Here is a 26,722-nt window from a genome sequence, read left to right as displayed (position 1 = left end):
TGGTTGTCGCTTGAATTAAATTAATTATAGAATTAATTTAATTGGATAATCAAATATCGAACACATTATGTACAAGGTTGTTGTACGCATAATGAGAACATGAATTTGGTTAGTATATAAATTCAAATAAATATATAGTTTACTGAAATCATTATTATAATTAATGTAATTATAATTTTCAGTTTAAAAACACTGTTATATTTATTTAATTTCTAGAAACCCTAAAAATAGAAATAAAAATCTCATTTTTCTTTGCTTGGGGTCTAGTAGCCATCATAGCAAAGTCTTTTCAAAAACAGTTTTGGGGATTCCTTCCATTCATTGTCAACTGGGTGGATTACGTAGAGGATGGAGTCACGATAGATTGTGGCTTGGTTCGATAGTAGATCAGATTACTCATTGTTGAGGCATTGCTGTCTATTCAGAATAAAGATTCAGTAATTTCGAAACTTTTATTTCACCCCGATTCGTTTCTCACACATGGATCCATGGTTAAGATCGTCGAATGTTTTAATTTTCTGCTACGCCGTAGAGGTGCCGACGTTCCAACAATAATAGAATTGACGCCTCTAGTGGAAGATTTAGATAGATGAGACTGAGAGGAGACTATATCGTGTAGGACTTTCATACACTTGTGTCGAATAGTGAGATCAAGAGGAGATCTATATGTCCAGGTGAGATCGAGAGAGAACCTAGTAAGCATCTTTTAGTCTAGGATGAGATCGAAAGGAGATTATTAGCTAAAAGTGACAACCATTATAATCATTCAAGTGTATTAAATTGCATATTATACTAGAATTGACGCTTTTAATGGAAGATTTAGATAGATGAGACTAAGAGGAGACTCTATCGTATAGGAATTTGATACACTTGTGTCGAATAGTGAAACCAAGAGAAGATCTATATGCCTAGGTGAGACCGAGAGGAGAACCTAGGTGGCATCTTTTAGTCTAGGATGAGACTGAAAGGAGATTCTTAGCTAAAAGTGACAAACATTATAATCATTCAAGTGTATTAAATTGCATATTATACTAGAATTGACGCCTCTAATGGAAGATTTAGATAGATGAGACTAAGAGGAGACTCTATCGTATAGGAATTTGATACACTTGTGTCGAATAGTGAAACCAAGAGAAGATTTATATGCCTAGGTGAGACCGAGAGGAGAACCTAGGTGGCATCTTTTAGTCTAGGATGAGACTGAAAGGAGATTCTTAGCTAGGAGTGGCAAATATTATAATCATCATAGGTTTATTAGCTTAGTTACTAATCCATGATTCATTCAACCATCATTTCAATCCATTTGCATAGTTTCTAGTGAAAAGAAAGAAAGTTAGTTTGGTGCTTTTATTTGTTAATTTAAATTTATTTTATAAATAATTTGTATTTGAATTTGCACTAATAATTTTTGGCTCAATTAGATTAGTAATTGTTTAACTTGTAATTAACTTGATAACACATTTACCAATTTGATAATCCTTTGGGTTCAATCCTTGGAATGCTTTAGTGTTCCATTGACATAGGCTCTAGCGGACACCCCTGAGTTAGGCTTTGTGTAATTTTTCTTTGGAGTCCCTTGAACTGACCCTGATTTCACAGCTAATCCGAACCTGTCTCCTGATGTGAATTTGTGCCTACGCACAGACTGTTCTGAGACGAAATCAATTTTGAGGGGCAATATCTAAGCTAATGATTCAAATATCCACATGCATAATAAGATCTCGTCTGCCTCTAGAATTTTTCTCGGTGATTCCTCCTATAATGCTGCCACCTGTACTCGCTATTGAGATAGCTTGTCGTCCACCTCCTTCTCGTTGAAATCTCATAGGCTGAAAGTCTTTCATTGGTGCAAAAAAGCTTCTATCCTTCAGTTTCTTAAAATTTTTTGAAAGTGGTAGACTAGAGAATCTGCGCTTCAATCTTTCATTATCCTTCCCTCTCTTTTTATCTTGAACAATCGTTTCCATATTCTGAGCCTTAGTTGTCATGGCTGCTAGACTCTAAACTTCTAATGCTGACACCAGGGAACGAATTTCATCCCTTAAGCCCCACTCAAACTTCTCACACAAGGCTTTTTCTGTTTGGAACATATCTCGCACATAACGATTGAGTCTGACGAATTCTCATTCGTACTCCATTACTGACATTCGTTCGTGTATGAGATATAGAAACTATTTCTTCATCTGTTCGACATAAATCAGATTAACATACTTTTCTCTAAATTTCATTAAAAAGGACTCGCAATGAATCTGCTATTCAGGGGTCACACTTATCAGCATCTCCCACCATTGATATGCCTCTCCCTCCAACAAGGATACAACTCATAAGAGGTTATATGTTGGCGTGCATTTCAATTCTGTAGTCACTCTACATGCACGAGATAACCACTATGTTACTACTGCGGGGTCATCGCCCTTATCCCCCAGAAATACTTTAGCACCACCCTTACGAATCTCTCTCACGGGATCTCCTTTAAACAAATTTGCAGTCAGTACCAGAGATGTAGGAGGTACTAGTGCAGAAGGTACCGGCTGTGTTGGAAAAAAAAGGGTATAGAAAACGTAGCGAAAAATAAATTTAGGGAAAACATAATTCTTGCAGAAATTCTCTAAGGCACCAAAGCAAAAGCAGAAGAAAACTCAAAACAAAATAGCAACGAGAGAATAGAAAAACCATAGATAAATAGCGCACACCAAGTGTTTGAGTAAATACTCTTAAAAGTATTCTATTACTTTGAAGGTTTACAACTGAATGGTTACAAATGAAGGGAATACCTCTATTTATAGTTGAGCTCTCCCAGATCCAACGATACAAATCGAATTACATCGACAACTGAGATAAATGTCTATCTACAAAATGAGAGTACTAAGGGATCTAAAATCTATACATCTTTATTCCTTAGGATTTACATAAATTACTTTGGTAACTCTAGTTTTACTAGAGTGTTTTACTAGGCCACCTAGGCTTCAAATAAATGGGCTTCTCCATATGTTCCATGATTTTGGGTAATTCAAATGGATTAAAAGAGCCCCATTTGATCAGTTAACCTCCATGGAACGTGTTGGATCTGGTGTGCTAAGTGTAGTATATTCATTTGTACACTTGTAATTTTTTCGAACAAATTGGTTAATAATTTTTTTTGAATTACATTAATACCTTTTTTATATTGTCCTCACGTGGTTTTTGCATGTAAAAGAATAGAAGAAAATATTAGCTCACTAGTTGTCTAATGTTTAACTTATACTAAGTGATATTACATGGTCGGATTGTAATATGGAAAGACAACTTATATTAGTAGATGAACCTAAACATGTCCTTAGTCTAATTAGAAATGAGCAAACTGATTGAAAGATTAATATGTCGGGTATCAATTCCAACTGGGGAGATGTTTTGTCTTGGGCATCGGAGTGGTTGACTTCCAAAAGATAGAGATAGGATGTGACTGACTGGACTAACAGTACATCGGACAAGATTTAAGCAGAATAGATCCGAATCTGTAAATGGGTTTATTCACTTGTGAAGTTCATAGTGTGGCATACCTTAATCCTAAGCATACATTAATCCTAAGTGGATGATTGATTATGTATGTGTGACTCGTATATTTTGGTGTAAGTAAAAGCCTGAGTTTAAATAGATAAGGAACTGCAAGCTGGTGCGTTGAGTATACTACTTTTGCAGTATGTAGCATCATTTACAATAGTGAAATTCATAACCCAAGGCATGGGTAAATGATATCCTCTCATTGGCATTATATGATAAATGAAAAATAAACGTGGTCACGGTCGTTCGTCTTTGTGATGAATGACTTAATTACTATTTGAAAGTAATTGACTTTTCATGAAGGAAAATGTAATGGTTACAATGAGATAGAATAGGATAATATTGGGAGAATGAATTTATCCTAAAGAGATTAAGGATATCCTATGAGGATAACACACTTATGACAAAGTCATTGGACGAGCATTGATCGAGTAACTTTCATAATGGTATATAATTGGGGAAAGCTCAGTCACAATACCATAGTGGAATGACTTCGTGACTAAATGAGTTTATAATTAATAGACGAAAAGTTGGAACTTAATTATAAATCATTTGATCCCTAATCACATATGCTCAATTGGTTCCTCTGCTAGCTCGTTGAAACCAGAAATGAATTGCATGTTAAATCAATTTAACATAAATGGATAGAAATGATAAAGTTAGAGAAATAGGAAAGATTCATAAATGAATGTGGTTTTCTCACTAAGTACGGAAATGACCTGAGAATTAATTTATGATTTTTCAATTTTTTTAATTAATTAAATAATTGAAGTTCAAAAATGGAATTAAATTAATTGGTTATTATGAATTCGTTGAATGTAAAAAAGTTAAATATATTTTTCATAGATTCTTTTACGCTAACAAAATTAGAATTGAGTTGAGAAAATTATTTAATTAAAAAATTAATTAATTAAATTTAATTTAATAAATAATGTCTATTTTGAGAAATATAAAAAAAGCATGTATTGGATTGAATTAAATTATAAAGTGTTAGGTTAAAAGTTTAGGAAGCACATATAGTTGAAACTAATATAGGAGAGGCCTGAATCTCTATGATAATACATATGAGGGGAAGCACACCCTATTAGCCCCTCTCTTTCCTAGTTCAACTAGAAGATTGTTTTTATATTAAATAGGCATTAAATGCATTCTATTAATTTAACCAGGGTTTCACTTCCTCTCCCTGGGGCTAAAAAGATAATAAGTAATAGACAATTTTGAGATATTGTTATTCTGCCCAAAAATAATAAGAATTTATTTCTAAGTATAAATTCTATTTTTCGGGAATAACAATTCTGTCGGTTTCTATTAGAGAGAGTTTTACTTTCCCACTGAATGTAAAGTAAATAATTTTTGGTTTTGTATTTGATTCGAATTCGTTTGACCTGTCAATCGAAGTAGTTCATGGTACGGGAATAGCGAAGAAGGTCGTTCGATTGAAAGCTGGAAACAACAATGATCTGTCTAGCCTAAAGGCAAAGCACAGGTGTGATTTCGAGAAAAAGTTTATTGCTATAAATATCATAAACCGAATCAGTTGTCAAAATTTTATTTTTTTCGTTGTACAAGAAAATCCTTTCAAACCAGATTTTTTCTAACAGGACGTTCTGTGCGCAATGATCACAAGCTTTAATCTGCGGCCCGTGATACATGCTTATACCAAATAAGTAATTGAAAATTAAACAAGCAATCTACCATTGAAGCTTTAGTACAATTGGGAAATGTGAAGTTTCTCAATTTTGAATATTTAAATTCATGATTTATGTGTAGGTTTTCTAATTTTACCTAATTAATGAATCAAAATTTGAATTGTTCTAGTAACTTTGTTTGTGTTGTAATTATTTAATTATATAATTTATTTTTTATTTGCGTACATATTATATTTATTTGTACTAACTGTAGAAAAAATAAAACAAAAATAAACAACCTGTCTTGATGAAAAAGAAACTAAACAACCAGCAAGTTGATTGAAATGGTCAATAACTACCAATACCACATGCCTTAGACCGTTGAATTAATGAGCAGAAAGTCAAACTTAATCTAAAAATGTCCAATTCCACATCACCCCACTTGACTGAATTTCAACTTTATTTCAAAACAAATTTGGTATTATTTTTGTTAGGTTAAAATCAGATTCGGGCCTCTACTTTTTAATTTTAAAAATGTGAGTACAATTGTTAACACTGTTAAAATCAACATTATTTTTTTTGTTACACGATTACTAAAGTGAGTATTTGTTTATTTCAAACTATCAAACCAGTAAATTTAACAATATCAACTATTGGTTAAGGTAACTTGTTGATGGTCTAATAGATTTTTAAAAAAAACTTCCATTCAAATTTAAGTACCAAAAACTTATCATCTTCCACTAAGTTGTGAACCACATAAAATAGTTAATTAAGTTATTTAAAACTTCAACACCGATGCTTAGGCAGATTGCGATTGATCGATATTGTAATGCAACCTAACGAGATTGCCTAACCTCATGTTTTCAACCCCACGAGTACAAAGATTGTTAGGCAGGCGTTTAACATTTTGTAAACGGTGGGTACAAAGTTGAATCTTTTTGTTTGACTTGTACAATATTTAGTAACTTTTATAACTTCCAATTTCATATCTAATGTTATATAAGAATATCCATATATGATATAATAATCGTAAATATTTTTAAGCTTTTGTTAATAAATAAATATATTAAAGTTTTTATATATAAATTATTAATATGTTGATTTTTGAAGTTTGCACATATAAATATAATTACAAATAATATATATAACTTTTTTTAGTAATCTCATTCTATGTTCTGGTCATATCTGTTTTTTTTTTTACACAATGTCTAAAATTATTCATAGTCTCTACCCAACCCATAAATAGGAGGATAATGCGCTTCAACACACTCGAACTCACATCTTGCATTGACAACAATGCCCATATTAATCAAGCTAAGAACAGAATCAACTCAGAATATATTCGAATATAAATTAAAACACCTAGCCAAACTAAATTATAAAATAAATCATATATATTTAAAAGGATATGTTATTAATTTGATTTTTTTTACTTAAATAAAATGATTTATATTATTGAGAGGATTTTACTTGAATACCATCATCGACCAGAACAAAATTATACTTAAACCGTAAAACGGATAAAGACACCTATGGTTATACCAAGAAAAGTACACAAACCATTTATCTAAAAAACATACCACGCGTACACTTTTCAAATTTTGTATAGAGAAGTGGTTAAAGCTCCTCATTGGTGTCCATATAATACGTGTTCAAATTTTATTATCTTTTTTGCCCAACATTGTAATGACTAAAAATACCATTTATATAAAAATACTTTTATCCATATAAATAAATAACTATTTATTTAAAAGAATAGTCCTTGTCAATTTTAATTATTTTTAAAATAATAAAATTTATTATTTAAAAAATATTAATTTTAAAATCCATATTAATATTAAATCTTTGACACGAGTGAGTTAAAAACACTAAAAGATCTCATTCATAGTAATATGAAGTATTTTAATAAAGGGTAAACTACTAAAATAATCATTTTTGTTTATCTCAGGTTACATTTTAGTCACTTACGTTATCGTGTTGTAACATTTTAGTCATTGAGTTGTTAATTTCTATTAACAGTATAACGGTAAGATGATGTGGCATGTTAAATCGTCATTTTAAATGAAAATTTTAGGTTAAATTATACAACTGGTCCCTATATTTTAAATTAACTTTTTTTCTTTATTTTCCATTCTCTTTTGTTTCTCCCTCTATTTTCCTCTCTTCTTCATTTCTTTTAACATAGTTTTTTTATGTTTTCCATTTGTTAAAACTAATCCCTATACTTTTATTTTTGTATTAAATATTTCTTGTACATTTTGTTTTATCTTACTTTTGATTAGTTTTTAATATGTTTTTAGTTTAGGGTAACAATTTTGTATTGATCTTCAATGAAAATCTAGAATAAAGATTTTTTTATTCTTTTTTTTTTTTGCTTATTATAGACAATTGTGAATTGGGGTTTTTGATATTTTATAGTTATTGCTGAAGCTATATAAAGGATCCAAAATGGATTATTGTGTTGATTTTATAGAATTGCTTGAACCTGATATTTCAATGAAGATTCGCATGATACTGGTTAACCTTTCTGATCCCATTAGGGTTAGCTTGGTTTCTAGTTCTTGGCACAAATCTAGTAAGCAAATCGATGTCTTTGGTAGAATTTAACTTGGTGTTTTATTATATATCGAAGAAGAATCAGTATTGATTAATTTAATAGGATTGATTTATTCATCTTGCAGTGATCAAAAACAGTCTTTGAGTTTATACACAGAGTATGTAATCAAGGATATTTGGCTTTAACAAATAAAGAAATAAAAAGAAAAAAATTAAATTGTTCAAAAAAAAGCATAGGGAATATTTTTAACAAATGAAAAACATAAAAAAAAACTACCTTAAAAGAAATGGAGAAGGGAGGAAAACATAGGGAGAAGCAGAAGAGAATGAAAAAAAAAGTTAAAAGAACATAAAAGAAAATAATTAAATTGCTCAAAACGAAAAAAAAATACAGGGATCAATTGTATAATTTAACCTAAAATTTTCGTTTGCAATGATGATTTAACGTGCCATGTCAGCTTATCGTCACATTGTTAACGGCTCAGTAACTAAAATGTTACAACAAGATAATTTAAGTGACTAAAACGTAACATTTCAAACATAAGTAACTAAAATGTAACTTGAGGCAAACAAAAGTGACTATTTTGATAATTTACTCTTTAATAAATGCAAGGTAGGGTTGAACTACCACTTATGAAGTCAATCACATGTCATAAACCTGACTCTTACATGGATAAAGAATAAAAGCCCTTTTTAAGCAAAAATGTGTGGAAGATTAGATAATATTTAACCCTTTGCAAGCAATCTCCTTATTCAACAAACCATACATTTTAGTACCTTACTTTAATGGTTGAAATTCATTAAGTTTTCTCTAAACTTAGACAAAACATTTAAGAAGAAGAAAAAAAAGGGACGAATTTGAGTGTTTTTGAAAAATTCGTGGCCCAAAAATAAAAGAATCTATATTTTTTGAAAACTAATTTTCACTTGAAGTGCTCTTCCAAGTGACCCAACTTTTGTTCATTTATTCTAATGTATTTCTATTCAATATATAATGAATTCCAAACAAATTGATGCATAATGCGTTTGATTCACGAAATATAATATTATTTTTATAATAAAATTATTAGAATGTAAAATTATTTAGGGTATATTTGATTTATAAAATCTTACATTTTCGATGGTAATGTAAAATTTTGAAATTATATTCACTTGTTTGGATTCCGAAAATTACCTTGTACAATTATCTTATTTGATAATATAAAGATAATCTCAATACCATTTTTTCTTTAGGTAATATAAGATTTCCCTAGTTATTGGGGGGAGGGATTACATCAACAAGGTGCCAACAATAGACCTTAACCATTACTCCCTTATGTTATTGGCAACTAGTTTGGCTAGATTGTTTTTTATCACAATGAATCGACTTCTATTATTATAATAATATTTATATCTTTAGATTGCATCGACTTCAACTATACAAAACTTTACTCAAGATTTCACCTTTTAAAAGATCTAGGTTGAGAGCTATGTGCTACTATATTACTAATTTTATTGTAAATTCTAATATTTTACTAGAGAGAGAACAATTTAGTAATTTGTGCTTTTAGGTAACCTTATATTCTATCAACCATGCAATAAAATCTTATATCCCAACTAAATAAACTAAAGATAATAATGTAACATACCCGATAATATGCTAACTAATTTTTACATTTTGATAATCTTATTACTAGAGGTAATCTTACATTTCGTAACCAAATGCCCCTTTAAAAAATCAAAATTTTCTTCGGAGTCTAAGATTACTTAAAAAAGGCATTAAAATTACTCTTTATATTTCAAAATCTTGACACTATTGGAAATATAATGCTATCTGCTTAAGGTAATCTTAAGAATCTAAACATAGAAATGTTATTCTAAAATCTCACATTCCCTCAAAAATCTCTCATTACTTCAATCAAACACCTTGAAGTGTGTGCATCTATAAATCATGTAGATATATAAACACAAGCCTTGAGAATATGTATAAAAAGAAAATTAAACACACACTACACCAAAACAGGCTTTTAGCGGTACTTTTAGCGGCGTTTGAACAAAAAACACCGCTAAAAATCGAGCATTAGCGGCGTATTACGTAAAACGCCGCTAAAGATCGAGTAGCGGTGCTTTAAAAACATTTATATTATAAATATAATATAATAAAACATTTAATTGAGTTAGTGTTATTAGCTTAAAAGCTACATAATTAAAAAAAAAATTATCTACCCTCCTAATTACAGAGGGGTGTTTATGGGCTTGATTGGGGTCTGGCCTAATTCAAAATATGAATATTAAATTTTGTCCAAATCATTTATATTTATAAATGAATAACCCTAAGCTCGTTTAAACCGGTTTATATTATTTTTTAAAAATATAATCAATTTAATTTAACAATTTTTAATTATATTCTTTTACCACCATTATATATTCTTTTTCATTGAATTTCTAAACATAAACAATAATTTTTTATTGAAAATATAAACAACTTAATATATATTTTTAATATTTACATTATATAAATTATATAATATATAAGCTAAACAAAAAGATATTTATTATAAACTTGAAAATAAGTCAAATTGGATTAGGCTTAGGCTTTTGAATAGTGAAGCCCAAACACGTTTGTCATATGTGTTATCCTCATAGAATATTTGTGATCCTTTAAAGTTAAATCCATTCATCTAGTTTGATTACTTTTATCTCATTATTCTTCATTGTATCTTCCTCAATGGAAATGGTTATGACTTATACCAATAATGATAAAATGATTTATCCCCGGACAAACGACCCATGCTATGTTCCGATTTCACAATCCACATAATGCTAATGAGGGAATGCCTTTTTATCAAACTATGATTTTACTATTGTGAGTGAAACCATGTCATGCATAAGTTATGTAATTAACATACCAACTTCAGCCCAATACCTTGAGAGCATAAGTTTTCAATATATCAAAGTAAATGTGTTGTGCATATATGGCCATTCACTTAAGATTTAGGTAAGTCATACTATAAAAGGCACAAGTGAATGAATTCATAAATGAATCTAAAACTAATTCAACTTGGGTCTAGTTCAATAAAATGTCAATCCAAACAATCACATTTATGTCTTTTTTTTAGAGTCAATCATGCTCCAATAGCCAAGGTAAATTATCTCCCCAATTGGACTTATAGATGATATGATAGTCTTAACACGAGTCTTTTGCACTAGTTAACTCAAGGAATACAGACCATTTAGATTACCTGCTAAATACAAGTTGTCTTCTCACATTACAATCCAACCATGTAATTCAACTTACTATTAATTAAAGATTAGGTAATCAATGAACTAATATTTACTTATTCGTTCTGTTTTGCATGTAAAAGTCGTTGAAAACATCCATATAAAGAATATTAATTTAATCATGAGAAAATATTATTTATTCAATCATTTCAAAAATTACAAGTAATGATGAAATAATTACACTAATGATATAAATTCTAACAAAAAGTGATGATTTTTACTCATGGGGTCTTCACTAAATGAACTATAACTTGTGTTTTGGTATTCAAATTGACGTGTTTCAAAATGTGTTAGAAAGCAAAGAGATAGCTTTCGAACCATAAAAAAAGACAATTCAACCTAGAAGATGTCTAAATCCCATAAAAAATGGGTTGCAAGTTAGCTAATACTCCATACTTGAATAACAACAATTTTGGCTAATTTAATTTAGGGTATGTTTGGATAGCATAGAGTAATTGAATGAAATCATTCTATTATAATTACAAAGAATTATAATTCTCTAGACGTGTTTGGATGATAGAGTGTAATTACATTATAATTCCTTGTGTCATGTTTGGTAGTACAGATTGTAATTACACATTTATATAATTTACATTTTTAAAAGATATTAATTACTATAAAAATAACTAGTGTAATAAAAAATAATTTCTAAACAAGTAACAAAAAAATAAAATCAAATAACCATATGTATTGTGTCAGTCCGAAAAAGTAGTTGATATAATACGATTACTAACAAAAATAACAGTCATATACAAATTTATCTAATTATTCTAGTGCATATTCGTTGGATTATTCCCTCTTTAATATTTAACATATGCTCCTTATCGTCACTTGTTGGTCGTTGACCAATTTCATCATCATCATCTGAATTTGAATATGCATTATTAAGATTATCAAGATCTTCTTCTTCCATGCATTCTTTGAAGTATAAATCATCTCAATTTCACCTATGATTCAAGCATGATCCAACCTTATTTATTATGTTATACTAAGTAATGTTGTTAATATGTGAAATATTAAATAATAATAAAAAACAAATGTCTTCTCAACCACATTTCGAAGCCTTGAATGTCTCAAATTAAAGAGTTCGTGAGCTGTCTATGGTGTTTGTGTGTGGCACCATTCTCTCAAATGGTATCACACCCCATGATATCGTGAAAGAAAATCTTTTCTATCTGCATAATTAACATCGACCTTACAATATTTGGGTTCATAATCCAGGTAGTCTATAGTTTTAATTATAAAAACTTATATAAACTTAATTAAGGGAAAGACTTAAAAGTTATATCCATTTTTATAATACGTAAATTATGTAAAAAATAATATAAAATTTATAATATATATAAGAAAAAGTTTTATAATTTGTTTACATTCATAATACTTCTTATAAATAATATATTTTTTGCCATAACTTAAAAAAGTTTACATTTTATAAATAAGTTATGGTTAAAAACTATAACATTCCTTTTTTTTTATGAATAAGTATATTATTTTTATAATATATAACATGGACAAATAAATAAATTGCCTTAATTTTTTTTATAAATAAATATATTATTTTAGACCCTAACTTTAGAATTTTTTAAGCTACAGAAATTATTTTTATAATATAATTTTTTAGGATTTATAATATAAGAAATTTTTTTATCATAACCATCCCAAACATCTATAAATGTTCATATTTATAATATAATTTTTTTATAACTTGTATAAAAATAAATTTTTTAAATTAAATTTGTTACGTAATTACTCCAATTCTCACCCACTCTTAAGAATTAAAAAGTGTAATTGGAGTATTCCAATTACACTCAATTTGGTGGGACTCGTTAATTACAATGGTTATCCAAACATACTATCATTGTGTAATGACAATGGTACATTGCCATTGAACTTTTTAGACTCCTCAAATAAGACCAAGGGTTGACAAGTGCTCTATAAGAATATAGTTTAATATTAAAAAATATTTAAAAAAGAAGAAGATATATAATAATTCTTTAAGACTGCTTATAGAATAAAAAATACATTACCAGTATACTTGGAATTAATTGTGTTTAAAGTATTATATATATTAAATATTCATATTTTTGCTTTATATTTAAAATAATTAAAATTTAAAAATAAATTTCAAAACCAAAGCTTATTTATGCCAAAATCATTAAATTAAAGAGTAATGACATTTACTTTTTTTGGTTTAGAGTAAACTAAAACTATGTGCTAACTTTTAGCAAAATGAGAAAGAGAAAATAATTTATTTATTTATTTATTTTAAATTCTTAACCTACCCTTTAATTAGGTTTAAAAAGAAAATGTGATGAAATGAAGGGTGAAGACAAGCCCTTCCAGAATCCACCACATGTACTATTTTCCTGAGAAACAAACAAAAACTTTTGTTCATCATTTTCAAACTGCCAAAGGAAATGCGAAAAGTGGTGTGTGGCAGAAAAAAGGACGCTAAGGTTTACAGTTTGGTCCCATGTACCCGACTCGACTGCTTAAGTGGGGTAATTTGGAAGTTTAAAGCATCATTACCCCCAAAAGCCTCCTTTTCTTGCTCGTTAATCCTGGGAAAGCCCTTTGATTCTAAGCCAAAGCTGATGATCAATCCCATTCTAATCAAATAATTTAGTCCTAAACTCCTGATTTTAAGAATTATTTTATTAATAATAATTTAAGGCACGATAATTGTAGGGGATAGACCCGATTAAACACTGAACAAAGTGAATAAAATAAGAATCGAAAAGATCAAATATGTAAATTTTACGTGAGAATCAAAAACAACAAGCAAAAGGAGAGTACAAAAGATGGAGAGAATTAAAAGAAAAATCCGAATCACCACAAGAAAAAACCTTCGAAACAAATAACAAAGTACTCTCAATCTAAATCATTTTTGTGGTGTAAAATTTATAGTAACTAAGGCCTATTTATAGACGGCAGATATAACTATAACAACTCTTTTAAAAAAAAGATTAATAGCCAATTTTAATTTTTTTAAAAAAAGATTTGATGGCCAAATTTAACTCAAAAAAATAAAAAATAAAAATTGTTATAAAAATTAAAAAGATAAATCTCAAAATTATACATGAATTTTAATTTAATATGCAATTTGATACATGAATTTTAATTTGGAATAATTATACACATGAAACTTTGAATCTGGTTCAAGTATAGATAAAACTTTAATTTGATTCAGTCATACAGATTTAAAGAAATATATCACATTTTGGCAATAAATAAGTATAAGATGATGTTATACCAATAATTATATTTTGTAAGAATTGTATTAAATTAAAATTTTATATGTAAAATTATATATTAAACTAAAATGATATATAACTTTAAAATTTATCTCAAAACAAAATAAATAAAAATAAAAATGAGATTTAAAATAATGGGATCACACTCGTATTGTCATCCCCAAGACAAAAATGAAATCAGCCCCACCGCCATTGCCATCACATCACCACCTCAAACACAAATGAAAAAGTAGAAACAAACAAAAACCCCTTTATTTTTTATGTTAATTTCTCACAAACACTCAATAAGGGTGAAAAGAAAAAGATGATCTAATGCGTAATGTTTTCTTTATTAAGACATTATAGGAGAAGAAACTTTTCATGATCTCATCAACACATCAAAATGTGGGCATTTTTTTATAATTAATTAATTATTATATATTATATATTAATTTGTAAAAACAACAAAACTAGAAATTAGAAGCCTTAATAACTAAAACAGATCCTTCATTTTTGTAGAAAGAGACCTCCCATACTTCCACACACGGCAATTACAACTTTTTTGCAGAGCTTAAAGATAAAAAAACACAACATTTTCTCTTTAAAAAAGAGGGAGACACTGGAACCATTTCTCTCTCTCTCTTTCTCTTCATATATTATATATTAACACACACATTTCATATAGGTTTTATATTTCTTTTTCTTTGCTTGTTTACGTTCTACATGCTTATAGGCTTATTGGGTTTAGGCTGCTCAGCATCTAATTCAATTCAAGGACGATTCGTCTGGATTTTGGAATGCTGGTGTAGGAGTGGTACTCCTTTTGTATATCACAAAAAAAAGGGTTTGTTTCTTTTTTGGGAATAAAAAGAGAAGAGAGTCGGGACAGCTTGTTCAGGTTGATCAGAGGACAAAAACCCAGGTTCAGTTTTATTTAATATTTTTGTTTCAGATATGGGTTTTTTTCATTCATTTCATTTCTTTTTTTGCTTTTGATTTTTGGTCCCTTTGTTTGTCTCCTTCGGGTCTCTCCACCAGATATATCATATAGAGAGACACGAAAGAGAGAGAGTGCGTGTCTATGAGTTTGTGGAAATAAAAGGAATCATTTCTGTTTGTGTTTTCAGTCTTCGTTATCCGTGTTATAAAAAATCTATTTGTTTACATGTGTACGTCTGTAGATTCTATCTCTAAATAACCCTTTTGTTGTTGTTGTGGTTTTGCCTCTTTCATTGCTTTCAGATGGTGAGATGCCCTTCTTCACACGATTTGATCTCACTTCTTACTTGATTCATCGACATCCTCGAGAAAGCCGCCTACTCAGCTTGTTTTTCGGGTCTCTCTTTCACACGAAACTCACCGTTTTCAAAAATGGGATTCACTCATTTGCTCAATAGCATTGCAACTCATTCTTCTTCTTCACCAGCATCCGCCGGACAACAACCTCATTTTTCCCTTGTGGGGACGACGCAAGGTTTGCCCATTTTGGAACTATCCTCCATTTGCATCGATCTCACACTTCTCCTGGTGTTCCTTTTCACAATATCTGCAAGGAAAATACTTGTCTGTGTCGGTCGAACTCGATTTCTTAAGGATGATTCTGTTGGGAATTCAAGCCCAATTAGGAGAAGCATTAGTGGTGATGGTGAAGTTGGAGATGTTGTTGTCGGCACTGGGTTTAAAATTTCTGTATGTTGTTGTTTCTATGTGCTGCTTGTGCAAGTTGTGGTGCTGGGATTTGATGGATTTGGTTTGATAAGAGAGGCTGTTGATGGAAAGGTTGTGGTTTGGTCTGTTATTGCCTTGGCTGCTGCTCAAGGTTTAGCTTGGTTTGTATTGAGTTTTTTAGCTCTTCATTGTAAGTTTAAGGTGCTCGAGAAATTCCCATTGTTGTTGAGGGTATGGTGGTTTATTTCTTTTGTGATTTGCATCTGTACCTTGTATGTCGATGGGAAATCACTTTTAGTGTATGGTTCTAACCACTTGACTTCTCATGTTGTTGCCAATTTTGTTGTAACACCGGCTCTTGCATTTCTTTGCTTTGTTGCAATTAGAGGAGCAACCGGTATAGAATTGTATAGAAACTCCAACCTTCAGGAGCCATTGCTTGAAGAAGAGGCAGGATGTCTTAAGGTAACTCCTTATACTGATGCTGGGCTCTTTAGTTTGGCTATACTTTCTTGGCTAAATCCACTTCTTTCAATTGGCGCCAAGAGACCACTTGAGCTTAAAGACATTCCCCTTCTTGCACCGAAAGACCGTTCCAAGACAAATTACAAGGTTTTAAATTCAAATTGGGAAAAAATGAAGGCTGAAAACCTATCAAAGCAACCTTCTTTGGCTTGGGCGATTTTGAGGTCATTCTGGAAGGAAGCAGCTGGTAATGCTGTCTTTGCTTTGTTGAACACACTCGTTTCTTATGTGGGTCCGTACATGATAAGTTACTTTGTTGATTATCTGGGAGGGAAAGAGACCTTTCCTCATGAAGGTTATGTGCTTGCTGGAATATTTTTTGTATCAAAGCTCTTAGAGACATTAACAACCAGGCAGTGGTATCTTGGGGTTGACATTTTGGGTATGCATGTTAGATCAGCTCTAACAGCAATGGTGTATCGGAAGGGGCTGAAGCTCTCAAGCTTGGCTAAACAAAGTCATACTAGTGGAGAAATTGTTAATTACATGGCAGTTGATGTTCAAAGAGTGGGGGACTATTCTTGGTATCTCCATGACATTTGGATGCTTCCTTTGCAAATAATTCTTGCTCTTGCGATATTGTATAAAAATGTCGGTATTGCTTCTGTTGCCACATTGGTTGCTACCATTATATCCATCATTGTTACTGTTCCTTTGGCTAAGGTTCAAGAGGATTATCAAGACAAGTTAATGGCTGCCAAGGATGAAAGAATGAGGAAGACTTCTGAATGTCTAAGGAACATGAGGATTCTGAAATTACAAGCTTGGGAGGAGAGGTACCGAGTTAAATTGGAGGAGATGCGGGATGTAGAATTCAAGTGGCTACGAAAAGCCCTCTATTCACAGGCCTTTATTACTTTCATTTTCTGGAGTTCCCCAATATTTGTTGCGGCTGTTACATTTGCAACATCTATATTGTTGGGAGCTGAACTCACCGCTGGAAGTGTTCTTTCCGCACTGGCCACTTTCAGAATACTTCAAGAACCACTCAGGAATTTTCCTGACCTGGTGTCTATGATGGCACAAACAAAGGTCTCTCTTGATCGGCTTTCTGGATTCCTGCAGGAGGAAGAACTGCAGGAAGATGCCACCATTGTTCTGCCCCGGGGAATGTCAAAGGTGGCTATAGAGATTAAGGATGGTGTGTTTTGCTGGGATCCCTCTTCTTCAAGGCCCACCTTATCTGGAATACAAATGAAAGTAGAAAGTGGGATGCGTGTGGCAGTTTGTGGCATGGTTGGCTCTGGGAAGTCAAGCTTTCTCTCTTGCATCCTTGGGGAGATTCCTAAAATCTCTGGCGAGGTAAGTCTGACTCATAATACTTTTAAACTATTTCTACCTCTAATGGAAAGGGTTTTAGATTTGCCATGTGTTTACTGTGATGTTTGAACAGGTTCGAGTGTGTGGTACTGCTGCCTATGTCTCTCAGTCTGCTTGGATACAGTCTGGAAATATTGAAGAGAACATTCTTTTTGGTAGTCCAATGGATAAAGCTAAATACAAGAAAGTTGTCCATGCTTGTTCGTTGAAGAAAGATTTTGAACTTTTTTCACATGGAGATCAGACCATAATTGGAGATAGGGGTATAAACCTGAGTGGTGGACAGAAACAACGAGTGCAGCTTGCAAGGGCGCTTTATCAAGATGCTGATATTTATTTACTCGATGACCCCTTCAGTGCTGTTGATGCTCACACTGGCTCAGAACTATTCAAGGTCTGACCTCAGTTGATATACCACACATATAGGTGTTCATAACTATTGAATTTGGCTGACAATCATGTTCTTGGAACTGCAGGAATACATAATGACAGCACTGGCGAATAAGACTGTTGTTTTTGTGACCCATCAAGTTGAATTTCTACCTACTGCTGATTTGATACTGGTATGGAATAGTTTCAGAGTTATTTCTGCTAGCACTACAGCATGCAATGATGCATGCTTTTAGTGCACTCTTTATCATGGGATGAATGTCTGGTGCTTGCTAAAATTCATAGCCTAGCTATTGTGTGCATAAGTTTCCACTATGATCTGAAGAAGAATTTGTAGCAAAACATTTTAGATAGTGCAATTGGTAAGGTGTTAGTTTTTATTGTTAGGAACTGGCTTTTATGCCTAAATTTGAACAAGTCCAATAGGAAGTTAGCTGAGAGTTAAGCGCTTGTCTGAAATGATAAAACTTTTACATCAAGTAATCCAAAAAATTAGAAAGTGGACTCTTTATGAATGTTTTATATTTTAGTTTTCCTTATGTCATTTTGTTGGATTTATTTCTTGAAGGTTCTTCTTAAATGACATTGGTGGCTGTCTAATTTTCTATTGTTATAGTTTTTGCCATGCAGACATTTTTTTTGGTTGACTTCATGGCTTTGCTTGTGCATTGCCTTTCCTTTTATTGAGAAAAGATATAGTGTTTTACTGGACTAATCCTTGTTTAAGGCGATGTCCCCCTTTCACCTCTGAAGCCAATGCCCCTCTTTATCCAATTCATATCCTGTATTAAGAAGTTATAGAGTATTATTGATTAATGCAAAAGCAGATGGGTTGAACCAATATCTAAGTAATAAATTAGATAGTAATGTCATGCTACAAGAGACATCATGGGAGATAACAGCACACTGAAAGTACTAGGGCAAAGTCAGTAATGATAGAATGCCTAGATCAATGATGCAACTTACTGGATGTATAGTGGAAAACACAATGGACTGAAATTAGTTGTACCTTTACAGGGAGGCCAAATATAAAGCTTGTGGAGATGAAGTGTTGTCTGACTGAACAATCAACTAATTTTCACATAATAATGAGTTTTCTTTGGAGTAATTATGCCGTATAAAGCCCAATGTATTTTCTGCTTCCCGCCCCCCCTTTTTTTTTTCTGAGACTGGTTTTTTGTATGGTGTTCTGAATATTATATTCTCAAATGTCATCATTCATATTTTCAGGTTCTTAAGGAAGGTCACATCATACAAGCTGGAAAATATGATGAGCTTTTACAAGCAGGCACTGATTTCAACGCTCTGGTCTCAGCTCACCATGAAGCAATTGAAGCAATGGATATTCCGAGTTTCTCATCAGAAGAATCTGATGAAAATTTGCTTCTTGACGGGCCAGCCATACTGAATAAAAAATGTGATTCAGCTGGAAATAATATTGACAGTTTGGCTAAGGAAGTGGAAGATGGTGCATCAGCTTCAGACCAGAAAGCAATTAAAGAGAAAAAGAAAGCAAAGCGGAGGAAAAAACAGCTTGTTCAAGAAGAGGAAAGGGTAAAAGGAAGAGTCAGCATGAAGGTGTACTTGTCATATATGGCAGCTGCATATAAAGGCTTACTGATACCCCTCATTGTTCTTGCACAAACATTATTTCAATTCCTTCAAATAGCTAGTAATTGGTGGATGGCATGGGCTAACCCCCAGACTGAAGGAGACGAAGCAAAAGTCAGTCCTATGGTCCTACTTGTTGTTTATATGGCCCTTGCTTTTGGGAGCTCTTGGTTTATATTTGTCAGGGCTGTTCTAGTAGCCACATTTGGTCTAGCAGCTGCACAAAAATTGTTTCTCAATATGCTTAGAAGTGTTTTTCGAGCTCCGATGTCTTTTTTTGATTCAACTCCAGCTGGGCGTATCCTGAATCGAGTAATTTTTTAATTATATATTTCCAGCTGAAATTTACACACAAAAGTTGCTGCCTTACGGAATCTTGTTTTTTGTTTTTGTCAGATTTCTTTATTCAGATTATCTGATGTCAGTCATTTGTAAACACGCAGGTATCTATTGATCAAAGTGTTGTGGATCTTGATATACCGTTTAGACTTGGTGGTTTTGCTTCAACAACAATACAGCTTCTTGGGATTGTTGGGGTGATGACGGAAGTTACTTGGCAAGTTCTGCTTCTTGTTATCCCGATGGCTGCTGCTTGCTTGTGGATGCAGGTAGTTATTTCTATTTTGCCTCAAATGTCTGTTGTTGGGTTCCATTGGCTTTCATAGATTGAGAGAAAGGGAAGCACCTTATTACTAGTTTCTTCCTTTAAGCCTATTCTTTTTTTTCTCATTATTTAATTCTATTCTGCTTTTATCGTTCTTTAAGTCTGGTGAATTCCTCACTTATTGCTTGTTGCAGAAATACTACATGGCTTCTTCAAGGGAACTAGTCCGCATTGTTAGCATCCAGAAATCTCCAGTTATTCATCTTTTTGGTGAATCAATTGCTGGAGCAGCCACAATAAGGGGTTTTGGACAAGAGAAAAGGTTCATGAAGAGAAACCTTTATCTTCTTGATTGTTTTGCTCGCCCGTTCTTTTGCAGTATTGCAGCCATTGAATGGCTTTGCCTGCGGATGGAGTTACTTTCAACCTTTGTATTTGCTTTTTGCATGATTTTGCTCGTGAGTTTTCCACATGGAAGTATTGATCCAAGTAAGCAAATCTTTTGCATTATTACGCTCTATTTATCTGCTTGTTTTTGTAAGAAATTTCGAGTCATCTGGAGTGATTTGTGCTACAACTTTAAAGTAAAATTGATATCTCACTTGCCAAGACAAGTAAATCATTGGTGTGTTTTGAAGATTCTTCATTTCACCTTGTTAAAATCTTGTTCTGCAGAGTGCAGAGCCAATCCTAAAATCCTGGCCTTATCCTTTTTTTCATTTTCACTAGGGTCGAGGGATATGGTATTCTGAAGTGATCCTTCAGAAGAGATTGCTTTGCACTGTGTCTTTTATGAGGACCCTTGGAAATCTCGGGTACTTTTAGTTACATTGTTATGCATTCCTTTTTCTACTACGCTTTAGGATATGTAAGAGAATTTTTCACTTTGATCCTTCAAGAGGCGCAGCGGCTAGACAAACTTCTGACACAGTTTCATTAGTATAAGACTATCAGTTGTATGACAAAAATGAAAAATTGGTGTTGTTTAGGATTATAAATATTGATGTCAATGGTTCCTGATTGTTCTAAACAGGCATGGCAGGCCTTGCTGTGACATATGGTCTTAACTTAAATGCACGGCTATCACGGTGGATACTTAGCTTTTGCAAGCTTGAGAATAAAATTATTTCCATTGAGAGGATCTATCAGTACAGCCAAATTCCAAGTGAAGCTCCTTCCATTATTGAAAACTTGCGCCCTCCATCCTCATGGCCTGAAAATGGAACAATTGAACTGGTCGATTTAAAGGTATCCAGTTGTTTTTCATGATATTGTGAAGTACTTCTTTTTTCCTTGCAACAGACAAGACTCATTGCATCATTCTTTTTCTACATTTAATGTTTCCCACTAATAGTTCATGAGGAGGGTTTGCAGGGTATGAGTGTTTTGTGGCACGAAAATGAACATTCTAATAGCATTGTAGAATTCCTCTTTGCTAGAACCCAAATATCATTTTTATAATCTTTCTACTCTTTTCTTCTGTGCTTGATGAAGTCCTACTTGATTGGGAAATTTGGACTATGTTTTATGATTTTTTTCCTCATGCCAAATAAAAAGAAGAGTCAAAAATTATATGGGGCTGTGTGATCAATAGATGATGCTTGGTTTTATTTCTTAATGATCTTGGAGAATTAAAAGGATAAAACATTCTCTGTTTAAATTACAGGCACCACATGCTGACTTTTCATTTTGTTTTTATATTTCCCGTTTGAAGGTTCGATATGGGGAAAATCTTCCAGTGGTGCTTCATGGGGTATCATGTGCATTTCCTGGTGGCATGAAGATTGGAATTGTTGGGCGTACTGGCAGCGGTAAATCTACATTGATCCAAGCATTGTTCCGATTGATTGAGCCAGCTGGTGGCAGAATCATTATAGACAATATTGACATTTCAACAATTGGGCTCCATGACCTTCGTAGCCGTCTTAGTATCATACCCCAGGATCCTACTTTATTTGAAGGAACTATTAGAGGCAATCTTGATCCTCTTGAAGAGCATTCAGATCATGATATCTGGGAGGTACAAGTTTCACTTGCGTACTAACATATCACCTCTCTCCCCCTCAATGAGTTTTCTATACTTAAGCTTAGAATTTTGTTGAGTTTATGAGTTTCTTCATACAAGTTCGTGCATTTATTTCCTTATAAACATTCTCATTGTTCTTCACTTCTGAAGTAATTAGTAATTCTATAGATTTTAAATAATTCCTAAGTTTGCATTTCTCTTATTGAAGAATTCAGAGTTTTTTCACCGAGATTATTAGTTCCTTGGAACATTGTCACCACTTAATTATACTATTGGTTTAGCTGTTACTTGTTTGAGCACTTTCTGAACATTATGGTAAAAAATTAAACAAGTTCCACTTAATCACTTGATTCACATTCTTTTTTTATCTTTCTTTATCATCTTTTCCCAAGTAAATTTTGCCTTGCCAAAATATGATGTGTTGAATCTTGTAATATGATCATGTCGAATGCCATGCACCGAGTCAGTACTGATATTTTTCTGTCTCAGGCACTTGAGAAATCTCAACTTGGAGACATTGTTCGTGATAAAGACCTAAAGCTTGATACACCAGGTCTGTACCATCCCTCCTGGACACCATTAATGTTGTCTGGCCGAAAAAGAAAAAGAAAAAGAAATCATAATGTCAGGAGAGGATAAAGCCCTTTGAAGTTGCATGTTGATAGATGGTTTTTTTCTTCAATGTAAAATTGTGCAGTTTTAGAAAATGGAGATAACTGGAGTGTGGGGCAGCGGCAACTTGTTTCCTTGGGCCGGGCTTTGCTCAAACAAGCGAGAATACTTGTGCTGGATGAGGCAACAGCATCAGTTGATACTGCCACTGACAATCTCATACAGAAGATCATCCGAACGGAGTTCAAGAACTGCACAGTTTGCACTATTGCACATCGTATTCCAACTGTGATCGACAGTGATCTTGTTTTGGTGCTAAGTGACGGTATGTATATCTTTTAATGTGCCATCTTAAGTTCAATATGTTTCAATGATGTGAAGTTATTGAAAGTCTTGACTTTTTCCCAATGATTTGGAAACTTATTTGCAGGGCGAGTTGCCGATTTTGATACTCCACAACGTCTCCTAGAGGATAAATCATCTATGTTTCTAAAGTTGGTAACCGAGTACTCATCAAGATCAAGTGGCATTCCAGAATTTTGAAACAGATTGCCTGCCCAAAAGTTCTTCTACTCGGGCATTGGAAGCTGAAGCACTATTCAAGAGTGAACAGGCTACTGCTGCTTCTTTTTCACAGCACTCGGCAAACTCGACTACAGATAGCAACGACAGATGTGCATGTCAAGCCATTAAACCAAAACCTCAAAGTAGAGGAAAGTAGTTTCTACGTCAAGGTAATTTCAAGTTAACTCATCCCCTTGAGTGAATTTGGGGTATTCATGCACGGTTAGCGCTTAGCTACTCGGCATACCTTGTAACGGAAAATAAGTCAGATGGGTAGAGTTCGTTAATAATACACTGAAGGGAGTAAAAGGGTGGAGAATCATATTTGTTCAAAAATGTGCAATAAAGAAGTGCTTAGAACAAATGTTCCACTGTAGTTAGGACAATTTGTAGAGTTGAACTTAGTTCAGGTCCACTCTTTCTTCTACTGGCAAAAGTTTTCAGTTGTAGTCTGAAGAATATAAATTTTGTTTAATTTTGGTTTATCTCCGTAGTTGCAATTTAAGTTATAGGCTTTGATGGCCTTTGAATTTTGCTTCAAACTGTCTGTTTGCTCTCTCATTCTATAATAATATCCAATATACTGCTGCATGTCTGTTTGCTCTCTCATTCTATAATAATATCCAATATACTGCCGCAGCTAACCCATGGCTTAAATCAGTTGATGCATGAAGCTACCCTGAAGAGGTGGCATGAAGCAGGCAGTATTTTTCCCTATTGCCACCACTTATATACATATATATACATGTATGTATGTATGTATGTATGTAAGTATGTATGTATGTATGTAGGTAGGTAGGTATACTGCTGCAGCTGTCTGACTGATATTGTGGACTTTTTTACCATGTTGTTTTGATTCTTTGTTTCTATTGAACTATTTATGTTTGACATCCATATATGAGGCATATCTGTACTTGGGTATGAGGATGTGATCTTTCAAGAATGCTTTCAAGTATATGGAAATCTTGTTTTTGCTCTCAAGTTTTGAGTAATATGGTTAGTTGATGTCAGCAACTTAGATTCCATAACATACAATTTGAATAAAGTGGCACAACATTACATTGAAGGAGTAGTGTTATATGTAATGGTCAGGTGGTTACCCTCTGGTTTCTATTTGAAAGACGTGAGTAAAGCAAATGTGGGCCTCAGTCTGGAATCTGACAAGCAAGCAACTCTGGTTTTGGTTGATAAATGATGATGAGCGGCTTTTCTAATTGGTCATTTTATGACTTAAACTAGGTTTACTCGAATTTAGTTTGTAGGGTTCGAATGTACCAGAAGCAACCACATATCATCAAAGGAGTCATCCCAGTTTTAGTGGGGGGTTTGGAGGGCATTTTCCTTGTTTGGTTCTTCTAGCCGCCCAATCCATAGCTTGGAACACTGTTAAGACGACACTTAGTAGTACATGAGAGATTGCATCTATATTCCATGGAAACCTCTTGTTCCCTGAAGCTATTGGATAAGACATGGCACAAGCTGTTTCAAGAATAATTCTGCTCCAGGCTGTTTTACAAGTAAGCCTCAAAGCATAGGTTTGAGCTGCCAATGTGGATGTCGGAGGTCACTAGTGCTTTTGATATGACGCCTCCAAAGAACCATTGCAATTAATCTTCCTCCTCTATGGCAAAGTTGCAGAAGAGATGCTTTTTGTTGTTTCCTGTGAATCATTAAGCCCCTCTGAAGATTTCATACACGTTTTGATTGGATCGTTCAAACGAGGTCTTTGGTGTAAAGGTGTCTTCCTTTTCTCCTTTGATGACAACATAGGAGTGAGTGGTGGTGAAGCTCATTTTGCTCATCAGTATCTGCAAGAAGCTCATTATGGACTGAAATGAGATAGCGGAGCTGCTTAGGCACCAACACTAGATCGTCTCCACAAACCAACCATGCCACAGATATTAAAACAGGATTGATTCCTGAGAAACCATCGCCAGCAGGAGTTGTTTCTTTGATTACTTCATTCGTGACCTCCTTAACCTAGTTCCTCATTGTTCTTATCAGTCACGTCCAGTACCTTTCCAAGTTGATTTGGGTTCATAAGACTTTAATGAAGTATCATCTTACTGACTTGTCTATAATCAAAAACCTGGTTGTCACATCCTTCAACCTATTGCATCTTCGATTTTGTATGGTTTTGGCATGCAAAAATCCAAGTTTCTCAAACCAAGGATTCACAATGTAACAACACCGCATACTCATTCAACAAGTTTATTGTCACTTTTATGGTTCAACTTACTCAACTCATATCTAACCTCTTTTACCATTTTCATGACAGTCAAACATGCAAAGTCCATGGTAGGGAGGAATTCAAGAGAGCACTTATTTTCTTCTCTTTAATCTAATACTTTCTCTTTCCCTTTACTACCCCCACCTTTTTCAACGGATTTCTCTGCAACATAAAAAGGTAAATAATAAATAATACAAATCAACCACATTTCTCAAAGTAAACATCAAGCAATATAACATCAAATCCTTTAACTTAGATATCAACGCGTTCGACGCCTCATTTCTCACTCTTCACGATTAGAACCCTTCCAACTTGGAACTTGGCCTTAGCTTCACCATCTCTGCAATCCTATTCTCCTTTTAAGGGAAAAGAACACTAGATGAGGCAAGTGGTAAATTTTTGACTAAGGATTTGGTGAATTTCAAAGGAATAGGTGAGGATGAAGGACAGCAAAATGATAACTCTAGGATAGAGAGTTATTTTATTACTTTTTAAGTTTATATTTCATTAAAGTTAAGAGTGTTTGAAAGTGTTTTAGTAGTTATTTTATTTATATTTTATTAAATTGTTAATTTTTGAAACTTTTATTTTAAAATGTATTACTATCAATTTAGATACTGAAAATGTAAATTTTTATCCTTGAAAGTGGTAGAACATTAGAAATGTGGAGAAAAACATATGCTGAATTTCATCATCTGAGCCTTAATGCTGCAGCAACGAATTTAATGGGAACAAATTAGAAACTCCATACTTAAAAGTGCCACATCGCTTGACGCAATCAAGTGTTGCTAATAATCAAGCACTAGAAAGAATAAGTTAGGCAAAAATGTAAAAGCCCAAAACACTTCCAAAAGAATAAAAATAGAATAGGAATGGGGGTTGACCTAGTCTATCTTCTTTGGGGATATAAATATCATATTTTGAGAAAAGAGGGGCAATCGTCTGGTTTGAACA

General features: G+C 32.8%; 1 protein-coding gene across 2 annotated transcripts; it reads left to right on the top strand.

Moving 5' to 3' along the window:
- The first annotated feature begins 14,695 nt into the window (after positions 1 to 14,695).
- Positions 14,696 to 24,129, top strand: LOC107952739 (ABC transporter C family member 5). Of its 2 annotated transcripts, XM_016887901.2 has the most exons (12): positions 14,696 to 15,140; positions 15,461 to 17,713; positions 17,805 to 18,125; positions 18,208 to 18,294; positions 19,352 to 20,044; positions 20,176 to 20,340; positions 20,531 to 20,825; positions 21,370 to 21,584; positions 22,051 to 22,356; positions 22,852 to 22,915; positions 23,060 to 23,299; positions 23,405 to 24,129. In XM_016887901.2, the coding sequence occupies exons 2-12, from the start codon at positions 15,590 to 15,592 to the stop codon at positions 23,515 to 23,517; spliced, it is 4,623 nt and encodes a 1,540-aa protein (XP_016743390.2). In that variant the 5' UTR covers positions 14,696 to 15,140; positions 15,461 to 15,589; the 3' UTR covers positions 23,518 to 24,129. The 2 variants fall into 2 exon arrangements, 1 of the variants encoding a protein (XP_016743390.2); XR_001698898.2 differs by lacking the exons at positions 22,051 to 22,356; positions 22,852 to 22,915; positions 23,060 to 23,299; positions 23,405 to 24,129 and adding an exon at positions 21,066 to 21,151 and having other exon boundaries at positions 21,370 to 21,559.
- Positions 24,130 to 26,722: the final 2,593 nt, after the last annotated feature.

The sequence above is a fragment of the Gossypium hirsutum genome, chromosome D07 (assembly GCF_007990345.1).
Source record: "Gossypium hirsutum isolate 1008001.06 chromosome D07, Gossypium_hirsutum_v2.1, whole genome shotgun sequence".
NCBI classification, from domain to species: Eukaryota; Viridiplantae; Streptophyta; class Magnoliopsida; order Malvales; family Malvaceae; genus Gossypium; species Gossypium hirsutum.
The sequence above is the reverse complement of the archived record's forward strand: the minus strand, read 5'-3'. Positions and strand labels throughout refer to the sequence as shown.

Bases quoted from the DNA above. Each gene is read 5' to 3' on its own strand.
- LOC107952739 (XM_016887901.2), top strand. From the start codon at position 15,590: ATGGGATTCACTCATTTGCTCAATAGCATTGCAACTCATTCTTCTTCT. The intron at 17,714-17,804 runs GTAAGTCTGACT...ATGTTTGAACAG, and splicing joins TTCCTAAAATCTCTGGCGAG to GTTCGAGTGTGTGGTACTGC. The intron at 23,300-23,404 runs GTATGTATATCT...ACTTATTTGCAG, and splicing joins TGTTTTGGTGCTAAGTGACG to GGCGAGTTGCCGATTTTGAT.